The 18234-nt window shown below is 46.8% G+C and overlaps 2 protein-coding genes across 3 annotated transcripts in view; both read left to right on the top strand.

Annotated features, from left to right (window-relative positions):
- Positions 1-94: 94 nt before the first annotated feature.
- Positions 95-1684, top strand: LOC1269795 (DNA methyltransferase 1-associated protein 1). Its single transcript, XM_308445.5, has 2 exons — positions 95-308; positions 378-1684. The coding sequence occupies exons 1-2, from the start codon at positions 211-213 to the stop codon at positions 1627-1629; spliced, it is 1350 nt and encodes a 449-aa protein (XP_308445.5). The 5' UTR covers positions 95-210; the 3' UTR covers positions 1630-1684.
- Positions 1685-2543: 859 nt separating this feature from the next.
- Positions 2544-18234, top strand: part of LOC1269797 (uncharacterized) — a 31056-nt gene continuing 15365 nt past the window's right edge. Inside the window, exon 1 of one of the 2 annotated variants that reach the window (XM_061651505.1) lies at positions 2544-3647. In XM_061651505.1, coding sequence (XP_061507489.1) covers positions 3631-3647 — 17 coding nt within the window. In that variant the 5' untranslated portion in view covers positions 2544-3630. Of the gene's footprint in view, positions 3648-3704; positions 3939-18234 lie in introns of those variants that run through there. The other variant, XM_061651506.1, reaches the window with a different exon arrangement.

The following is an 18234-nucleotide window of genomic DNA, read 5'->3' as shown; positions in this document are numbered from 1 at the left end:
GTTTCAAATGTTGTCATCCACGCGACAAACGGTGGAACGTATTGGTGCTTTTACAGTGCGTTTATAGCTCTTGATCGAACTAGAGGATTCGGAAAAGAAACGTCAAATAATGGACGCTCTCCCCCAGTTGTGGAAAAAACAAACAAAACATTGTAAAGTGAACGATATTTATTGTAAATTTTATTAGATTTCTAAACATTTTCTCACATCATGGCTGATGTGCGGGATATTCTTGAGCTGGAGCGTCCGGTGACGCCGGAGTTAACGAAGGAAGCACTGCTCAACTCCAAGAAACGCACTGTCGAAAGGTAGGCTAGAAGTCATCCCTGGGTACGGGTTTTGGGTGTAGATTTACTCATCCGCTTCGTTGTTTGTAGGAAAATTGTGGCCAAACGTCCTGAAGGTATGCACCGGGAGGTGTTTGCTCTGCTGTACAATGACAACAAAGATGCACCACCGCTTCTGCCAACGGATACCGTTTCCGGCTACAAGAAGACGAAGGCCCGATTGGGCATGAAAAAGGTGCGCCGCTGGGAGTGGGCACCGTTCGTTAATCCGGCCCGTACTGATGGGGCCGTCTTTCACCACTGGAAGCGCGTGACGGACGAGCCGAAGGAGTATCCATTCGCCCGGTTTAACAAGCAGCTGGACATTCCCACCTACACGCTGAACGATTACAATGCACATCTCAAGACAACGAAGTGGACCAAACAGCAGACGGACCATCTGTTCGATCTGGCCAAACGGTTCGACGTTCGGTTCATCATCATGTGTGACCGTTGGGAGCGGGCAAACTATGGCATCAAATCGGTGGAAGATCTGAAGGAGCGCTACTACGAGGTGGTGGGCATATTGAACAAAGTACGCAACGCCAACGGGCAGGGCGGTGTCGAAAAGAAGGTGTACGTGTTCGATGCGGAGCACGAGCGGCGCCGAAAGGAGCAGCTGAAGAAGCTGTTCGACCGCACATCGAAGCAGGTGGAGGAGGAGCAACAGTTGCTGAACGAGCTGAAGAAGATCGAAGCACGCAAGAAGGAGCGCGAGCGCAAGACGCAAGATCTGCAGAAGCTCATCTCGCAGGCCGACCAGCAACAGACGGAACACCATCAGAAGGAGCAGCAGCAGCATCATAGCCAAACGCAGCCCCAAGGTACCCAGAACACATCGCACAAAAAGCAGGACAAAAAGCTGAACAAGAAAAAGATCCAACAGCAGCCACGCACGTCCAAGGTGGATTCGGTGGTAAGCGCAGTGGAGAGCGCTGGCATTAAGTTTACGGATCTGCGTGGCACGGGTGTGTCGTTGAGATCGCAAAAGATGAAACTGCCCGCCAACGTTGGCCAGAAGAAAGCGAAGGCGCTCGAGCAGGCACTGCAGGAGTTCAAGGTGGACCCGAATCCACCCCCGGTAGAAGATATTTGTGTGGCGTTCAATGAGCTGCGATCGGATATGGTGCTGCTGTGCGAATTGCGGACCGCCCTGGCCACCTGTAACTTTGAGCTGGAGAGTCTAAAGCATCAGTATGAGGCGCTGTGCCCGGGTAAGACGCTAAATATTCCGGCCGCACTGGTCAATCCACCGGCGGATGAATCGGCCGGTGGAATGGATGTTGAAGGATCGATGGTTTGATGTGGAGGAAGTAAGAATTATACATAACGAATAAAGTTTTCTTTTTAAAACACAATACAATTCCATGCTTAGAAATGTGGCACATTCTGGTGTGTTTTTAATTGTGTCATTTAATTACAAATTCCTCTATCCTTTTTCGGATCCCTTTTTAAGTTACATATCACCCTAGGTCCTTACGATACGTATAATAGAAATGTCGTTTCCGGTTTCCCACCAAAGTTAGGCAACCGTAAAAAAGGCGCTCGCACGTACATTTTCGGAAATAAAAAACCTCCCCGAACTAGCCGTTACAACAGCCTGGGATCGGCGATCAACCGGTTCTCCGGTCTCAACACGTGGCCGAGCGGGGGGAAGAAAGACCGCTGTCGGCCGCTACAGCAGTAGCAGCATGGGCATAACAATGAAAAAGGAAGAATTACCACAAAACAGACAAAAGCGGGGTGGGATTGTCGGGAATATGTAAGCAGGAAGGATAAGTAAGGTAAGTGAAGTAAGGAAGGAGAGAAGAAAAAAAACACACACACGGCGGAAATGTTGAGGTAAACGTGATGGATTACGAACGGAAAGAGAGACCACCAGGGTAAAGGACGGAAAACGATGCGCGGTACTGTGTAGGACGATCGTGTAGGTAGAATGCAAACCAAAAAGGAAACACACATCGTATGCCTGTGTGTGTGTGTGTGAGAGTGGAAGAAGTAAGAAAAAAGCGGCATGGACGGGAGGGGGGTTTGTTTGCGTAAAAACGAGCAAAGGTAAAGAAGCTAAACAAACGTACGGAGAGAATGCGTATGGGAGAGCGAGAAAGAGAGAGTGCGTGATCGAGCCGGTTGCGAGCGAGAGAGCGATACAAAACAAAAGCGCATACACACAAACACACACACAGTCACCTGGAAGGGCTACGACGAGCCGCGGATCATGCCGCGGATCACAGTCGATCGAGTGAACGGGGCGAAGACGCACGCGCGCTCAAAGCGAAAGTAAACAGCCACGCGTGTATGCGGTGCGCATTATCGTGTTGTGTCACCCGTGTGGGATATTGCTGAATTGGTTACATTTAGCGGAGAAGCATCACTTGCATAGTGTGTAGTGAAAATATATTTAGAAAAATGGACGGATCGATGGATCACGTTGCAATAAGTTCACAAAGAGACGCAACGACAAACTTCAAGCGATCGTCCTAACACGAACCAAATGCCAACGGCAGCTCACCTTTGCGGTGGCCTTCGTAAAGATAAAGAAGTTAGAAAACGTCCCTAGAAGGCTATGATCATACAGTGTGTTTGTGTGCGCCTAGAATCGCAGTTTCCACCAGAGTGCCCCGATTGTGTCAGCCCGTACACGAATAGTTTGTGAAAAGTGGTCGAACCACCACCAAGCGTTGGGTGGAATTTAAAGCCTGCAAAACCTATTTGTTGCGCCCTACTCCCCATCCTCAGCATTCGCGACCTGTGCTTGTGTTTAGAAAGAGATCTCGTTTAGGCGGTTCGGTTTCGGAGTGGAGCATACATTTTCGTTGCTGTCGGTGCTGTGAATTTGGCGTGTACCTACCTACCAGCAGCACGCGCGCTCGCCCTGGTGCTGTTTTGTTGTTTTACCGGTTTTCTGTGCTCAAGTGTGCCCACGACAACTTCTCGGCTCCAATTATAACGGCCAAAACCGCGACCTCCGCAGTGTGTGCGTCCGTTGTTACCACGGGCAACGGTGGCTTATCTTCTCACATTCTCCCTATGGGGCATGTCGTTTGGTAGTAGGGCCTTTGTGGAGCGTAAAGCGTGCAAGGCAGTAGGCGTTGTTCAAAATTGTCATCCACGAGTTGGTGAAGGTGCGGTGTGAAAAAAACGGTGGATATTTGGATCACTTTCTTTCGCTGAGGCGCGGTAGAAGTTACTTGGAGTGTGTATTAAGGCACGAAAAGAAGAAACAATTCGCAGCACGAATGAGGTACCACCGATAGTTCTCAAACCCCCCACCCCAATTGTCAACGCCTTCATCGAACGCAAAATGCAGTTCCAATACAGGTAAGCAGATCAAAACTTTTCATAAAATTCATCTTGTCCCTCTTCCTATAAGGAGTGAACCACCGCAGACTACAAAGTATGTCCTTTCCCTTTGACGATGACGACGTTAGTTCGAACACACACACACACTCACTTGGAGGACAGTGTCTGGGAGAGGTTGCATTGCGTGGGAGAGGATATCTCTTTCCAGATTGCGTTTGCTTGAGTGGCGGTCGGCGAACGACACCGTGTACACCACCGACCGAGTACCGACCGACCCCCACGCATGTTGGCGGCGCGTTTCGCAAGAAAGTGAGTCAAGACGGTTGGAACCACAAGTCAGTGGGCGGTGTATATCTTGGGGTGGGCTTTTTACTTAACATTCACGACCCATTACTGGGAGAATTTTTATATAATTGTCGTACTCGTATCGTATTCAGCTTCAGCTAAATTGAGCGTGGGACTTTTTTTATATTTAAATGATAATTATATTGGAACCCCTGGCAACGATCGCGACTTGGAAGATGCTTTCTTTTGGTGAATCACGAGAGCTCGCGGAAATATCTCCCAGGCAGACGAAACGTACAAGACTTTTGTGCAGAGAAGTAACAACGCTTGTTACCGTGAAGATTAATTGGTTGTAATAAATCCCTGGCACGAACCTCTTTAGAGCAGTGGGTCCTATACACAACGCTTAGGTATGTCGTTTCTACACTCACTTGCTAATTGTTGCCTACAGGGCATCAATTCATGACACCTATAGAGCTGTTTGTGTGTAGGCTGTGAAGCGTATTTTCCGAAACCTGTTGCAGCTCGCTGTTATCCGTTTATCTCTCGGCGAAAATAAAAGAATGTTCGACCCATGCCTTAAGGAAACAGCTACCGGTTTAAGTAAGTTGTCTACGGGATGATGTCTAGCGCTGACAAGAGGACGCGATCGTTGATCGTTTGCCGTCTGCTGTCTGCTGCTATCACCGAAGTCATATCTTCTTCCGTGGCTCTTTTCCGCCAACGAGGACGTAACGTTCCATAACACTGGCAAGTGGCGGACACACGCACACACCTATCGGCACTATCCTGAAAACAATTAATCATACCCCAAAAACCCATCCAATCGCTTTGATCATGCGGCTCCATGCCATAAGCTTTCCCTTCGGTGCGCGGGCAATCTGCTGCTGCGTGAGCATTTGGTGGTTAGAATCGTAATCGGAAACGAAATAAATCTTCTCAGTTATCATGGGGAGGGTTTTTTTCATTTTCTTTCCTCTTCCTAACTCGCGGGAAATGACACCCAGTTTGATAAAACCACAAACATGCGGAGTGGTGGCGTCGTCATCGCACACGTCGCAGGATGTGGACATCTTACTCTGGAGGGCGGAAGTTCCCTTCAGCTAGTTTAATCTCAGGAAGGGAAAGCAGAAATATAATAGCAATAGTTGCTTTTTTACGTTCAGCTTCTTTTTTTACGTGCCACTATGAGGGTTTTTTGGCAGAGATAGTTGCATGAGCGTATTTCGGAATTCTTACGCATTCTAATGGTTTTCTGGCTCCGGCGTTTGGCATGATGATCGATTGCGCAGGGGTTTGAGAGTTCTCTTGGGGCTGCGGTCCAGAGAACAGTCGCTCCAGATTTAACACGGTGCAGCTGAATTACAATACAGCAGCCCACGTCTGGGGCAATTCAAACCGGATTGAGGGCGAGAGGAATCGATCAAGTGTAAGATTATCCAGACGTTGTTGGCTGCCTCCGTTTCGGTGCCTCGTTAGGGATTTGTCAGCTTACCAGATCGAGCATTTCCGATACGGTCGCGAGTATTTCTGGTAGCTGCTTGTTCCGTGGGCTGTGTGGAGTGCTCCGGTGTGTCATTGCGGCCATTTTCAAGAGGTCGTTCAGCTACTGTCCCGTTTGAAAGAAACGAAGAATTTTATGAGTTTTTAAAGAAGCTTGTAGCTTTCATGTTCAGAATCATTTTTAATAATTTGTAACGGTTTCCATTTAAGTTATTGGCCTTTTTCTTGAGAAGCATTATATGCTCTTGCCATATGATCTTGAGCAAACTTCATTCGCGCCTGTCATCGTGCCGATACAACCCACTTCCCAAGCGTCTGTCGCATTAGTTTCGTCCACTTTAAGTCGAACGCTTAAACGCTTGACTCAGCCGAGAGAGTTCGTTTGCATCGCGTAAAGGAAAGTGCATCGTGCAGCTTTACCACCGTAGAACGGCTTCGTCACGCTGCATTGTCATCACTTCCTTCAACCGTTGGAGGGCTTACTCACACTGCGCCCTCTGTCTGCCAACGGAAAGTAGCCTTCTTTCCATTTCGTCTTGGTGCATGGCTTTTTTCTTTATCGTCGGCCCTTTTTTTGTGTGTCTCGACCCGGTGTCGAGAATATGTGTGTGTGTGTGTGTGTTATCGCGGGTGTCAATTTATTGCTTTCATTAGTTTCGGGTTCCCGCGGGTTCTACGCTACGCAAGAGGTTGGCTGAACGAGATGTGGTAATTTATTTTTCATTTTAAGAAAATGACTTTACGCTGCAGCTGGTGGTTTGGTGGTTGGGGTCCGTTTCTAATTGGAGCTTATTCGAATTTGATTAGAAACATTGGTCACAACACGCTCCGGCGGTCGTTTGATACATATTTCTAGCACATCACCCCTTTTACGATGTATGTCACCACGGTCTCGAACGCCTCGTTGGAATGCAACCGTCTCTTTGCCGTTCGAGTCTAATCGAATGGTTGTTTCCGGATACGGATCGTTTGGAAATGGGTAAAATTTACATTCCATTTGTGTTTCCACCTTCTAGCAAAGGAGCGTTATCAGTGAAACTATTCATATGGAAGGTGTCACAATACAGGTTACAATGTAAAGTTATTGCCTATTTCAGGCCTGAGTTAAGTAAGAATGCCAGTCAAAATGAACAGTTCTATGGTTAAACGTGTTTCTCAGCAAGTTAAACGAAAAAAGGGTGTGTGCATGGTACACATTGTGCTCGAGCATAGATTCATCTGCAAAGCTCTACTTCACATGCTCCAAATCATGCTCGAGTGCAGCAGCAGCAGCATTGGATCCCATTGTTGTTAATTGCAATTGCTCCCCCTTTTTTTCGGGGTGTGTGGTACATGCTGGAACCAGATCGCGTTATTCAACACACAGCACACAGCCAGTGGACGGCGCGCAGTTTCCGTTCTGAATGAGCGTTCGCGTTCCGCTGAGCGGTTTTATTGTTATTCAAATAAGTCGTTACCCTTTTGCCGCCGTGGAAACGAGCGTTGTGGCGGAGTGCTGTCCCTAGAGCCTAGACTCCAGAACTATTTTCCCTTGGTGCGTGGTGTGGTGGTGTGTTGTATCGCCGGGCTGAGCTCATACGAATTTGTCACCAACAATACATATGGACTGCTCACCCTTGTTTCTCTGCTCTGTTACACGGAGCGCAAGCATTGTATTCAAATTTCTCGTTACACCAATCGCGTCTGCCTTTTCCATAAAAGAATATCCACTTCGGGGGGTAGGTTCTAGGAACGAAGATTGTAGGTTTCTTCTTCGTGTTACGAATTATTCCCCGTGCTGAAGCTGAATTCTGAAGCGCAACATAAACACCCAGTGTGAGAGGTGATGATGGTGTGTGTGTGTGTGCATGCATTGATATTCGGGGAAGCATGATGGTCTCGCAGGCTTGGAAACAGGCTCCTCCCTGGTGTCCAGAAGATCGGAAAGGTTAACCGAGAGGATCGAGCCTGTCCGCGGTACCATTACGGCGTGACAAATGTCATTCTGCTGCTTGACGTGTGTGTGCTTCTCTAGAGACGCGCGTCGAACAACAACAGGTCACAGGTTCCCCTTCCCCCTGGTCGGATGGTCTGTTTTCGATAGAGTGTGGATGAAATAAAACGCTTAAAACTACATTGTAAATCGGCTGGGAGCGGCCAATGCGAGATCAGTGATGTGACAATCAAAATGCAAAAAAAGAAGAGAATCAATTCAACACTCCACCACACCCAGCTGCTGGGACGAGAGCGCGCGCGCGCGATCTCTTCTTGTGGCGTTGGGTGATCATCGCTACGGGAAGTCCGTTTCGGTGCGAAGCTGGCGAAGGTTGGCTTTTATTTTCGGGAGATGAAACACTCACACCGGGGAGGGGACACATTATTCAAAAACCATGTTATGGTTCCGAAGATGGAGGATGCTGACATGGCACTCTCTACTGTTGCTATCGTAGCCGTGTTTTTTGCCAAGCAAAGTGCTGTATGTCGGAATTATGCTGCCCTCCTGCCACCACCACCTTCTTCCACACACACATATATGTGGTTAGTGGCTTTCCATTTAAGGGGCGCTCCCACTTTTATACGACCCGTTGCGGTGTTGGGTTCTGGAGCAGCAGCAGCCAACAGAGCCACCAATTATTACACACTTGATATCGGGAGAGGCGGAAACAGAAACAAAGTATGTGTGCGTGTTGGGGTTGGGGAAGAAAGGGCTTTGCCTGCAGAACGATTGTTTGTAAATAAGGATCACTTTGTTTTGTTGGAGCACCAACCGGGTGAAATGTGCTGCTGCTGTGAGGTTAGTTCTGAAGCAGTTGGAATTAATTCTTGGAATTCCCATCCCAAGCATCAGAGGATTAAGATCGTATGCGTAGATATTTATTGGAGACAGTTGAATATGCAGAATTCAATTGGAGGTGAATATAAAGCTGTAAAATATGTTCAACGCAATGAACTTCAACAGTTTCTACTTGGAAACTTCCATCACACTTTACGTCCAACGTTGATCGGAATTCTATCACCTCTATTAAATTGCATAGTAGAATCACTCCCTATAACCCTTAAACCCCCGATAATGCATTCCAAATGACCTATGTGTATGGTAGTACATAAATCTTCGCCTCTTTCAAGTCGATCGAACTGTGCATAGCGGTAGGTCCATTTACCCATTTTACCCGATCCCGCACACACACATACGGGACAGGAATCGATCGTAAACTATCGCATCTTGTGCGTCTCGACGTGTGCAATAAAATAGTACAAAGTTATGAGACTGAGGGAAGCAACCACAGGGACGGCTTTTCGGGGGAAAGTGAAGTGGCAGGTCTATTGGAAAGCGGTACCAGATGTGTTCCTCAGGATAGCCCACATTTTGACGCGAGTCCGATCGTAACTTTGCGGTGTGCGGGATGTTATGTCTAGACAGTGAGAGATTCTGTATTCGTCTCGGTTTTTTTTTATTCATGCAAGAGTTCAAAGACGAAATTCATTTCAAAAGGGTGCAGTGATGCATCCGCTAATGTACGTGATGTATGCGTTGGGGGCGGAAAATAAACTGTCCCTGCATGCTCGTCGATAGAGATAGAAATGCTTTGAAGAATTGTGGAAACGATCGTACATTCTATGCGCTTGTACCAATCCATCACCAAATCATGTTTCATTATGATGAGCTTCATCAATATGTCTTGCAAACCCCGTGAGTTTTGTGGCACGAGAATGAATTATTGCAAAAGAACGATTTCCCTTACCATATTAGACGGTCTTTACCCGGCCCATTCGTATGACTCGGCGTCGGCTAAGCGATGATAATGACGAAAATGATGATGACTATAGTGTCCCCCATCATCGGACCCGACGGTTCAGCATCAAGCGGCACGGACAGCGCGCGCGTACTGCCAATAGTCAACAAATTTATATCTGCCGGAGGCGCGCGTGGGCGAAATTCGTGCGACTGCGGGTTGAAACACGATTTCATCATAAGTTTCTCCTGGCCCATGTCAGAGGCGTTCACCGTCGCGATGTCTATTTGAAAGCGCCGGCTTTGGTTGGTTGCGGGGGGACAGTACGATCTCTTTGGAACTCAAGAGTAGCAAAGTTAACGATCGTAGCGGGATGGAGCTGCAGAAGTAGAAGCGGTTGGTTTCAAGTTTTCGGTATATCATTACCGGCTGCCGACTAATATGTTGGAGCGATGTTTGCGGGTCCCCAATGGCCGGCTGACTGGTTTAGTTTCGGGGAGGTACGGGTCTTACGTCTAAATCCGATTGGCTCTGATCGGATGGTCGCTGTAGCCGCTGGTAATCTTCATCCAAACATTACGGTTGCCCACAGTATGAACGGTATGTTTTTGCAGGCGGAGGACGACATCGCCAGAGTGATAGTGGAATCTGGTGATTTCCTTTTCTGGTGAAGCTTCACCACAATCTAATCTGACCCGTGCGGGGGTCAGTTTATTGTGTGTGGAGCTGCTGTAGCTAAATACGTACCCGCAGACGCGCGCATAACATCGCTGAGTCGCGCTGAGTCTTACAACGTTTCTGCATTCCTGAGTGTGGATGTAAATTTCCCCAAACAATAGATCAAGCTGTGCGTACTGCCGCGGTTCCCGCTAGCTTTGTCGCAATGTCGACTGCCTTTGCTGCTGGTGGAGCCGTTGTCGTCTTGTGGTGCTGTGATGCTAAAAGCCTCCCTTCCAGATCACCCGCTGGGCACGGCACTGGGAACATGCGGCGGGTGGAGTAAAAAAGTTTAGCAAGCCCCAACGGCAAGACCTACATTTTCTGACTCCCCCCCAATGGTTGGGAGTGTGTGTGTGAGCCAGGGTTGTGCTACGCTACGAACAGCAACTGCATATTCTGATCCTCCCTGGGGAGGCGGCACCACGACGGACCTTTGCGATGACTGTGTTTTGAACCTTTTTTAACTTGACTTCTCTTTCGATTCGGTAGACGATAAGATCTTACATGCATCATGCGCCACGCATTGGCAGCGTCACGTACGCACACTGCACTCGCACAGACCCGGGACCCGTCGATCACCTAAAACCCTTTTCACTTTCGTCCCACTTACGCGCGGGGTTGACATGCACCGTGGATTAACTTGTCCCTATATAGAGGTTTAGGATCTATTCCGATCTCTTCTCTAAGGCGCTTGGAGCTGAGAGCTCTCACTCTCAAAGACAAGGTTCAAGAGATTTAACATTCAACTCCATAGCAGAACTCTAATGGAATTGTCCACCTTGGAGAACTGTGCCACCGGCTGAAGTAGGAAAGATTTGAGATCAATGGGCACTACTGCTCACGCCAGGAAGCTTACCGCTACGCTAACTACGTTTAGCGAGTGGCGACACTGACTCGATAGATACTCACCTTCCCTCCTTCGCTGCGTAATCTTCTGGAGCAAGCATTGGAAGGTGAACAGAGCAGCAAAGCAAAGCCGCCAGCATGCGTATGCTCTGTGGCATAAGGGCCTTCGGGTTACGTTGGCCAATTGTTTACCAAGTATGGTGGCGGACCTACTGCTCAGGTACCTACCTATGTGTTACGCCCTGCCGCGGCGCACTAAAGCGTTTATTTGAATGGAAAATATTTGATCGAGAGGAAAGAAACCGCGTTGCTGCAGAAGCAGCACGCTTCGAATCGGTGATAAATGGTGGAATAGAGTTTAAGTCGTTTAGCTTCCCTAACTGCGTACTGCGTTTTGGAACGAAGAAATATCGCTCCATCCCGATTTACTCCGAACCTGGTGCACAAATGAACATAAATTTAGTGATTATCTATATTTATGGCAAAAACATTGAGGTGTGCTACCACCGCAATAGTGGTGGACTGTTTACCAGAATTTATTGAACCAGTTCGTTATGGGGTTTTCATTGTGGCAGAGTTTAAGCTAGATAGCTAGCTAGCAGCTTATCAAAGCGATCACTAGATTCAAATCATAAAATGTAATTGCACTTCTTCTGGTCTCTTGTGTTGCTTTTTCCCCCCTTGATAGCTTGCTGATACTTTGTTAATATGTGTGCCATCCTATGAAGAGTGGTAATAGTCGTTAATTTCAATAGCCATTTGGTGACAAAAAATGTGTCACCTTCATGCCACCAGAGGTTCGTTTGCGTACGTTTACCATAAGTGAGGCAAGATTTATGTGTTACAGTTAGGTGAGAATATATTTATGACCGAAATTAGGAGGACAAAATTGTCCCCAAAGCAGCGTAAAAGACTGCAATGGCCAGCGATGATCCTGGATCTTTTGTACAATCGCTTTCACATTTAAGCCTATCCGGGGGTGTGTTGTATGTAGAAAGCGTTCCGTTCCGAATAAACAATGCGATCAAAAATATTTATGTGCCAATGTCCATGTTTAGAGCTAGTTTCAATATTTGACTGCGTATGGTTATGGAATTGGGGGAAAACAGGGGCGGGCGGAATCCACAGAAACAGGGTTGAGATGCGATCACTCTTATCCATCTCCCGATCTGGTATTTGTGATCTATAATGTGACTTTAATGAAACTGGCAAAGCGTGCCGCGGTTACTGTGTTCCAGTTCTTCGCTGGTCGTATCGCCGGTCACAGTCGTCGTAATGGTGTCCATTTTTGGGCAGGCGTTGTCATTAATATCTGTCGTTTCATAAGAAAAAGGTTTCTATTGGCGTTTGTTGATAAGCCCAAAAACGCAAAGGAACGATCGCGGGAGCAGCAAGGAAACCGGACCAAACAAGATGCAAATGAGAAGAAGGAGCGGCGTGCGTGCACACTTGTTGGAAGAAGCACAATTTATGATACTCATTATCGTTTTTAATCGATCCTCGCGCTGCTACGATATGCAGAAGAAATTAGCGGCAAAGGTGCAATGTGGATGAGCCTAATCTCTCCTAAACAGCCTTGAATATAGAGGATGCTGGTCTGTTGTTCTGTAACTTTAGGATCATGTTAGATTTATCGCTCTCATCGAGTGGCAAAAAAGCGTGTGTTTCGCGCTTTGGCAGAGGAATGTGAAGAAAACGGAATTTCAATGCCTCACCTTGACGCGCACAGCGAGCGATTCTCTCGGGATTTCGTGGATCCCAAAGATACCGGCGCGATAGAGAGACGAGCATTAATAATTTTTAGTCCTCCAGTGCGGAAAGGATGTAAAGAATTGGGGAAGAAGTCGATAGCGATTAGAACATAAGAAGCAACGAAAAAACCGTATCAGTAAAATGGAAAAGCTTACGCAATCTGTGCGATGGAGGAGAGGGGCAGAGTCGAGTTGAGGAGGTGTTCGGACTGTTCGCGGAGGTGTAAACGCTATTAATATGGCACTGAAATTGGAACTGAACCGGGGTGGTCTGCCCTGGTTTCAGAAGGGTAGCTTAACCTTCTGTTTAAGCTCGCCGGCAGTCTGTGTTGTTTTTTTCCACAGATTTTACGATAGTTTATGGGCAAGGTTTTGCCGGTTATTGCCAGTCAATACCTTGAATGGCATCGATAGGTCGGACGGCTATTTTGGAAGCATTTTGGTAGCGATTGTTGGCAAGTCTCGATGTAAACGATGCTGCTTGATTAGATAACGATTCGGATGTGAGTGTGTGTGTGTGTGTGTGGACTTATATCTCGGATGCTCAAATCAGACAAATTGTGGAGTAGTAGCAGGTTGATTGATTGCATCCTAATGTAGCGATCTAACGACTCATTCTTTTATGGACATGTTCGATGGGTTAGTTTTTGTTTTACGAGACATTAGACTTACGAAAATTAAATTAGAAAGGAAGAATGCACGGAGCTTTTCTGCATAGCAGCTTTCTGTATATGGTGGTTTGGCTTGTTTCTCTCTCTCTTCAATGTAGGTAAACAAGTTTGGTTATGTTTGTTTCCAAAGTGTTCAGAGTGATAGTGTGTATATACTATGCCATACCATGGGTTTGTTATTTAACGACAGTTCCCCCTTCACAGTCGAATGATGGAGTCGACCTTCAGCCACTTTTTCTGCATAATATCTTGCCATATGTAGAGCGCCATCGGCTATTACGTTTACGTAAATGAGCTTAATGGGTTAGTGCCGACAAGTTGTTAACTGTCCGCGCAACAAGTTAAGCACACTTTTGCGAAGAGCAGCTCAACAGCTGAATTTCTCAAACTGTGCAGAATAATGTTTGCGAAGTAGAAATTTACAGAAGTCATTCTGTATTGCAAAATATGTCGCTTGACTATGACAAATCCATAAACAAATTAATTAACATGTAATTATTCGGAGGTGTCAGGTCGTCGGATCGCCGGCGAACGTTTTGGCACGTTGTCGTTAATATGCCAAATTACTTTGTCGGCAGCGTTGTGAATGATTCCTAAGCTTCGAATTAATCGCTAAAACACGCAACATCCCCTCGCAGCATCTAACGAAGTCAATTAAGCTCACTCGAGGCCTGGTCCCCTACGCCACGAAACCTAACGCGCTGGTGCGGCTATTCATCATGCTAGTAGCAGAATTGTGTGCAAAAACTTTGGCAGTCTTTGTGGCCATGTTAATTTTCCCAAACTGGTTCAACTCGATCGCCCACAAACATCACAAACACGCACTAAAAAACAGACACACATAGCGTGTGGGAGTCATACGTTAGGTCGCTACATTTTAATTTGCCCACCATGTGCAGTAACTCCCCGGTGCGTTGTCCATGTGGCCTGTTCGAGACACCAACGCAACCGTCATAATTGAGGACAACTCTCGATGTCTGTCGCTTGTATGTTGGTCGAGATATTTTGCAGACGCGCAAGATCGCAAGCAGGCCCGTTGGCTCGTACACGGCTTTTTGCGTCACGGAAAAGTTCGACACTTTGAAACCTCGACCCCGGTGCGCACACGATTCGTTTATTTTTATTTTATTGATGCAGATTGAGCGATTGTGCTACGCAGCAGCAGCTGCTCATGATGCTGCTGCTGCTGCTGCTGCTGCAACTGCTGCTGCATCAGTCTCGGCGTTGGCGGTGTGTTTGTGTGTGTGTGTGTCGGCCTGCATTCCATCAAATTGTCGTCAGTGTCCGGCTGTAACCGGGTGCTACTGTCCTGTAGGCGTCCGTTGGAGGTCTTGACAGTGGACAGGGAATGCGCAACGTTGAGTGATGTTTCATTGTTCACGAATGCAGTTGGCTTGGAGGTTCGTTAGGTGAAAGTCAAGGTAGGAGGAGTTTACGGATTGGACTTTGAAGTCTTTAAGACTACTACAGTGCATTGGAGTTGGTGATGTTTTCTGGACGAGTTGTTAAAGATATTCAAGATTTAACCTATATTATGATTTTAAATATTTTTTTCTCAAAATTATTTTAAACAATTAGGCTGTAGCCGTCTGTAGCAGAAGCGCAACATGTTTTCTTTTCCTTCGTTTGTTCTCCAATATCTTTCAAAAGCTCGAGAAAACGTCATGTCTCAGGGAAGTGACGAGTGATGGCGCCCCGCCACAACAAAGAACAACGTCCTACCGTCCTGGACGACTGCTACTAGCGACCGGCTTCTGACCGCAAATCTTTCGCCCTTTCCCCTGTTGAATTAATCAGCACGATCAGCCGATCGTCGACCGTCGCCGCACACCATTCGGTTTGTTTGTTGTCGCTCGGCAACGTGTTTGGCTCACACGTGTGCGATTCGATACATCGGCCAATTGAAATTGGCACACGAATTTTCTTAGCCTGCAGCAGCAGCGCATGTCCCGCTTTATTGTGCATTGTGCAGATCAATCACAGACTGCCGCCAATCTTCCATCAAGCACGTTTTGCGATGACATTTGCATTTAAACCACTAGTGGAAGTGTGTGTCTGTGAGTGTGTGAAAGCGCACAGAGTGCATCTTTGCACGCAGTTTGTTTTGCTTTCCGTTGCTTTGCATTCAGATGTTCCTCCGAGATGCACTCAAAAGTTTTGGAGAGGATGAAATGAAATGCAACAAGAAGTTAATCTGTTTCCGGCTGCTTTGTCATTGAGGCAGATGTGGATGGGATTCAATCACATTATTGAAGGTTGTGTGTCAGTGTTCGATGTAGGTTAAGCAATTAGCTGGAACCGTGCATTCATCTGCTATGTTGGCGATTGTTGGTTCCAGAATAAATAATGAATGAGCTTATTTCTTCCGTTGACTGTTCCCCTCTGAACAGCAGCTGATGTGTGCAGGTACAGGTGCACACGTTGAGTTTGAAATATTGAAGATGTTGGGGGTTTAGAAGGTTGTTTTGCAGGACATGCAGCTACATGAATGATGAAGCATATTTCGGAAGGGATCGGATATCCTTTCCATCAAGTGAGAGAGAGTTGAACTTACGCGTGACAAGGAATTGCCCAACTTCAGTGCATTAGACCGTTCGACTACGTTACCAACCGGGAAAGGTAACGTTAATAAGTCATTTTTTGATTCCATTCAAACGTGAAGTACTTGTACATACACACTGTACATCACTGCCTTGACTGCCGTGTGTTTGACTTGATGTAACTGTCAGCTTCTTTGCCGGCCTTGAGGCGATTATCTCGCAACACAATTAGCCGAAGAAGATGAGTTCAGCCGCCCATCAAAAACCGTCGGCGCGTGCGCCCTCTGCACTATTAGGGGAAAGTGTTTGAAAAGTCGTAAAAATTAATCACATCACGCAGCATGGACACGTAGTCCACTGTTGGTGCGAGTCAATTCCATTTCTTCTTCTGTTGTGTGAGCTAAATCTACCGTTTGCGGGAACGCTTCTTCTCAAACATCGGAACTATGGCTCCGCGTGTCTTTGACGGATTGATTTATTGCGATGTCGATGGGAAAACGGCGGCTTTCGGTTGAAAGGCGAAAGGCGGCAAGTCGGACCGATTGGATCAGTGGGGAAGTGGGAAGAAGAAGAAAAAAGGCAAGCACTTTCGGCTCAGTCTCAGCAACGAAGAAGCATGGGGGGATTCATTACCTTCTTCTGTTGCCCTGCTGCAGCGCAAACGAACGCCAAAGAAACGCCGGGTGGCGTAAAAGGCGTTTCGGCGACCTACGCACACGCTTGGGCTGTGTTTTGTCATTCCGACTTTTTCCTGCGCTGCTGCTGCTGCTGCGGCGTCGGCTTACCCGAGACACGGTGTGAATGAAATCCGATATGTTACGTGAGCCGGCAGCGTGTGTCGAACTTTGGCCGTTTTGTGCGTTGTTAGTAAAGGGTGAAGGGCGCGTTTTTGAACCCCTCGTGCGTTTTATGTGAAACTTTATGCTGATATGTTTTTTTTTTATATTCCTGTGTGCATACTATTTTGGAAGATTTATTCACATTTCGGCAATAAAATTGCGGTGTTGGCGCAGAGAAGCATAATAAAAGTGAATTTATATTACTATTTTGAATCTTTCTCATCGTTCGATTCGGCAGAGAAAGCGCTCGTATTCAGAGCCAATCGTTGGCAGTTTTATTTCAGTTAATAAATCTTGCTCTGTCACAAAATAGGAACAGACTCGCCCTTTGATTGATTAATTTAGTTCTGTTCGCGTTGGTTGTATCTGTGTATGCGTTGTGGTATATTTAACTTAATTTAAATACACATCAAACAAACAAAAAAAGCCACATCCGTTCGTCAGCGTTCGACGCCGGAATTTGTCGTGCCGGAAGTGGCGGTGTATTGTTTGAAACTCCTCTGACCATCTCATTACCATGCTCCCTCCGGTGTCTCGTTTTTCTGCTCAACAAAGCACAATAATAATTTTCCTTCCGTGTGCGCTTAGTAGCAGAATTTCAAGCATGAATAAATGTTTCCCCTGAAAACGAACTTGAATTAGATTGTGTTGGGGGCTGTGTTCCTTTCCATCGGGTTCGAAGATTCTTTCCGTTTCAGTGATGACCCCATGTGTCTCACGGACAGTTCTAAGACACATGAAAGGGCATGTAGAATGCTTTGTTTTTTGCTTTTTTGTCATAACAGAGCGATGCAACGAAAAAGTGCCACAAGTTCCGATTCGTTGCCCCGCGTTTGTCGTTGGAGCGAGTTTTTGCGCCTTTTCGGTCGCTTTCGTCTTCTCCCCTGATTGTGTTGTTGTCACACCGGCATCACTTTCGATGATGAAACCACAAAAAAGGGCAGATCGTTTGGCAGCACAGTATCCATGGATCATGTTCCGCCCGTTTCGGACACTGACCGGGCCCGATTTCCGATACAATCTGTGTTTTTTCCTTCTTGCTGTGCGGTTTTTTTTCTTTCGTGGGACAATTCATTATTTTGTTTTTGCTTCGAAATCGACGGAAAAACGGTTTCCTTTATTGGGCCCGATTGCACGATCGTTAGAGTGCTTTTTTTGACGATGCGTCCCAAGAACCCTAATTATCGTTAAAATTGTGTTCTTTTTTTTAAACCGGCTAGCCCGTACTATTTCCGCCCGGTTCGTCACTTGAGAGCAGTTGATGTCCTTTGTTTTTATTAGGGTGCATTTTTTGTGTGCGTTGCGCTGCATTTTGTGTTATCCGTTTTCCGGTTGATGATTTGATTTCTTGTCAATCGTTTGTTGTTTTTTGGCACCGCAACGTGTCACCTGCACAGCCGCACAGATGCGTCTTTTTACGAAGCATGATGACATGAGGAGAAGAAATGAGTTTCGCTAAAAAGAAGCATCATAGTGCCGATCTTGATGTGTTCCAGAATGTGATTAGCGAGATTAATATTTTATCTCATTTTATTGTGCATCAAACAACAATGATCGCTCGGAGAGGGGAGGAGTGTCTTCGCCTCCCGGCCCGTTTGAACTGTCGTGTGGTAACTCAATCGAACCCCGTGTGGCAATTGGGCTGAAGAGGGGTATAAATTAACAGCAACTTACGAGCTAAAGTGCGCATGAAGATTCGCCAAGCGGTGACGGTTGTGGCAGGAGAGTGATGCTTCG

The sequence above is a fragment of the Anopheles gambiae genome, chromosome 2, assembly GCF_943734735.2.
Source record: "Anopheles gambiae chromosome 2, idAnoGambNW_F1_1, whole genome shotgun sequence".
Taxonomy (NCBI): Eukaryota; Metazoa; Arthropoda; class Insecta; order Diptera; family Culicidae; genus Anopheles; species Anopheles gambiae.
The sequence above is the reverse complement of the archived record's forward strand: the minus strand, read 5'-3'. Positions and strand labels throughout refer to the sequence as shown.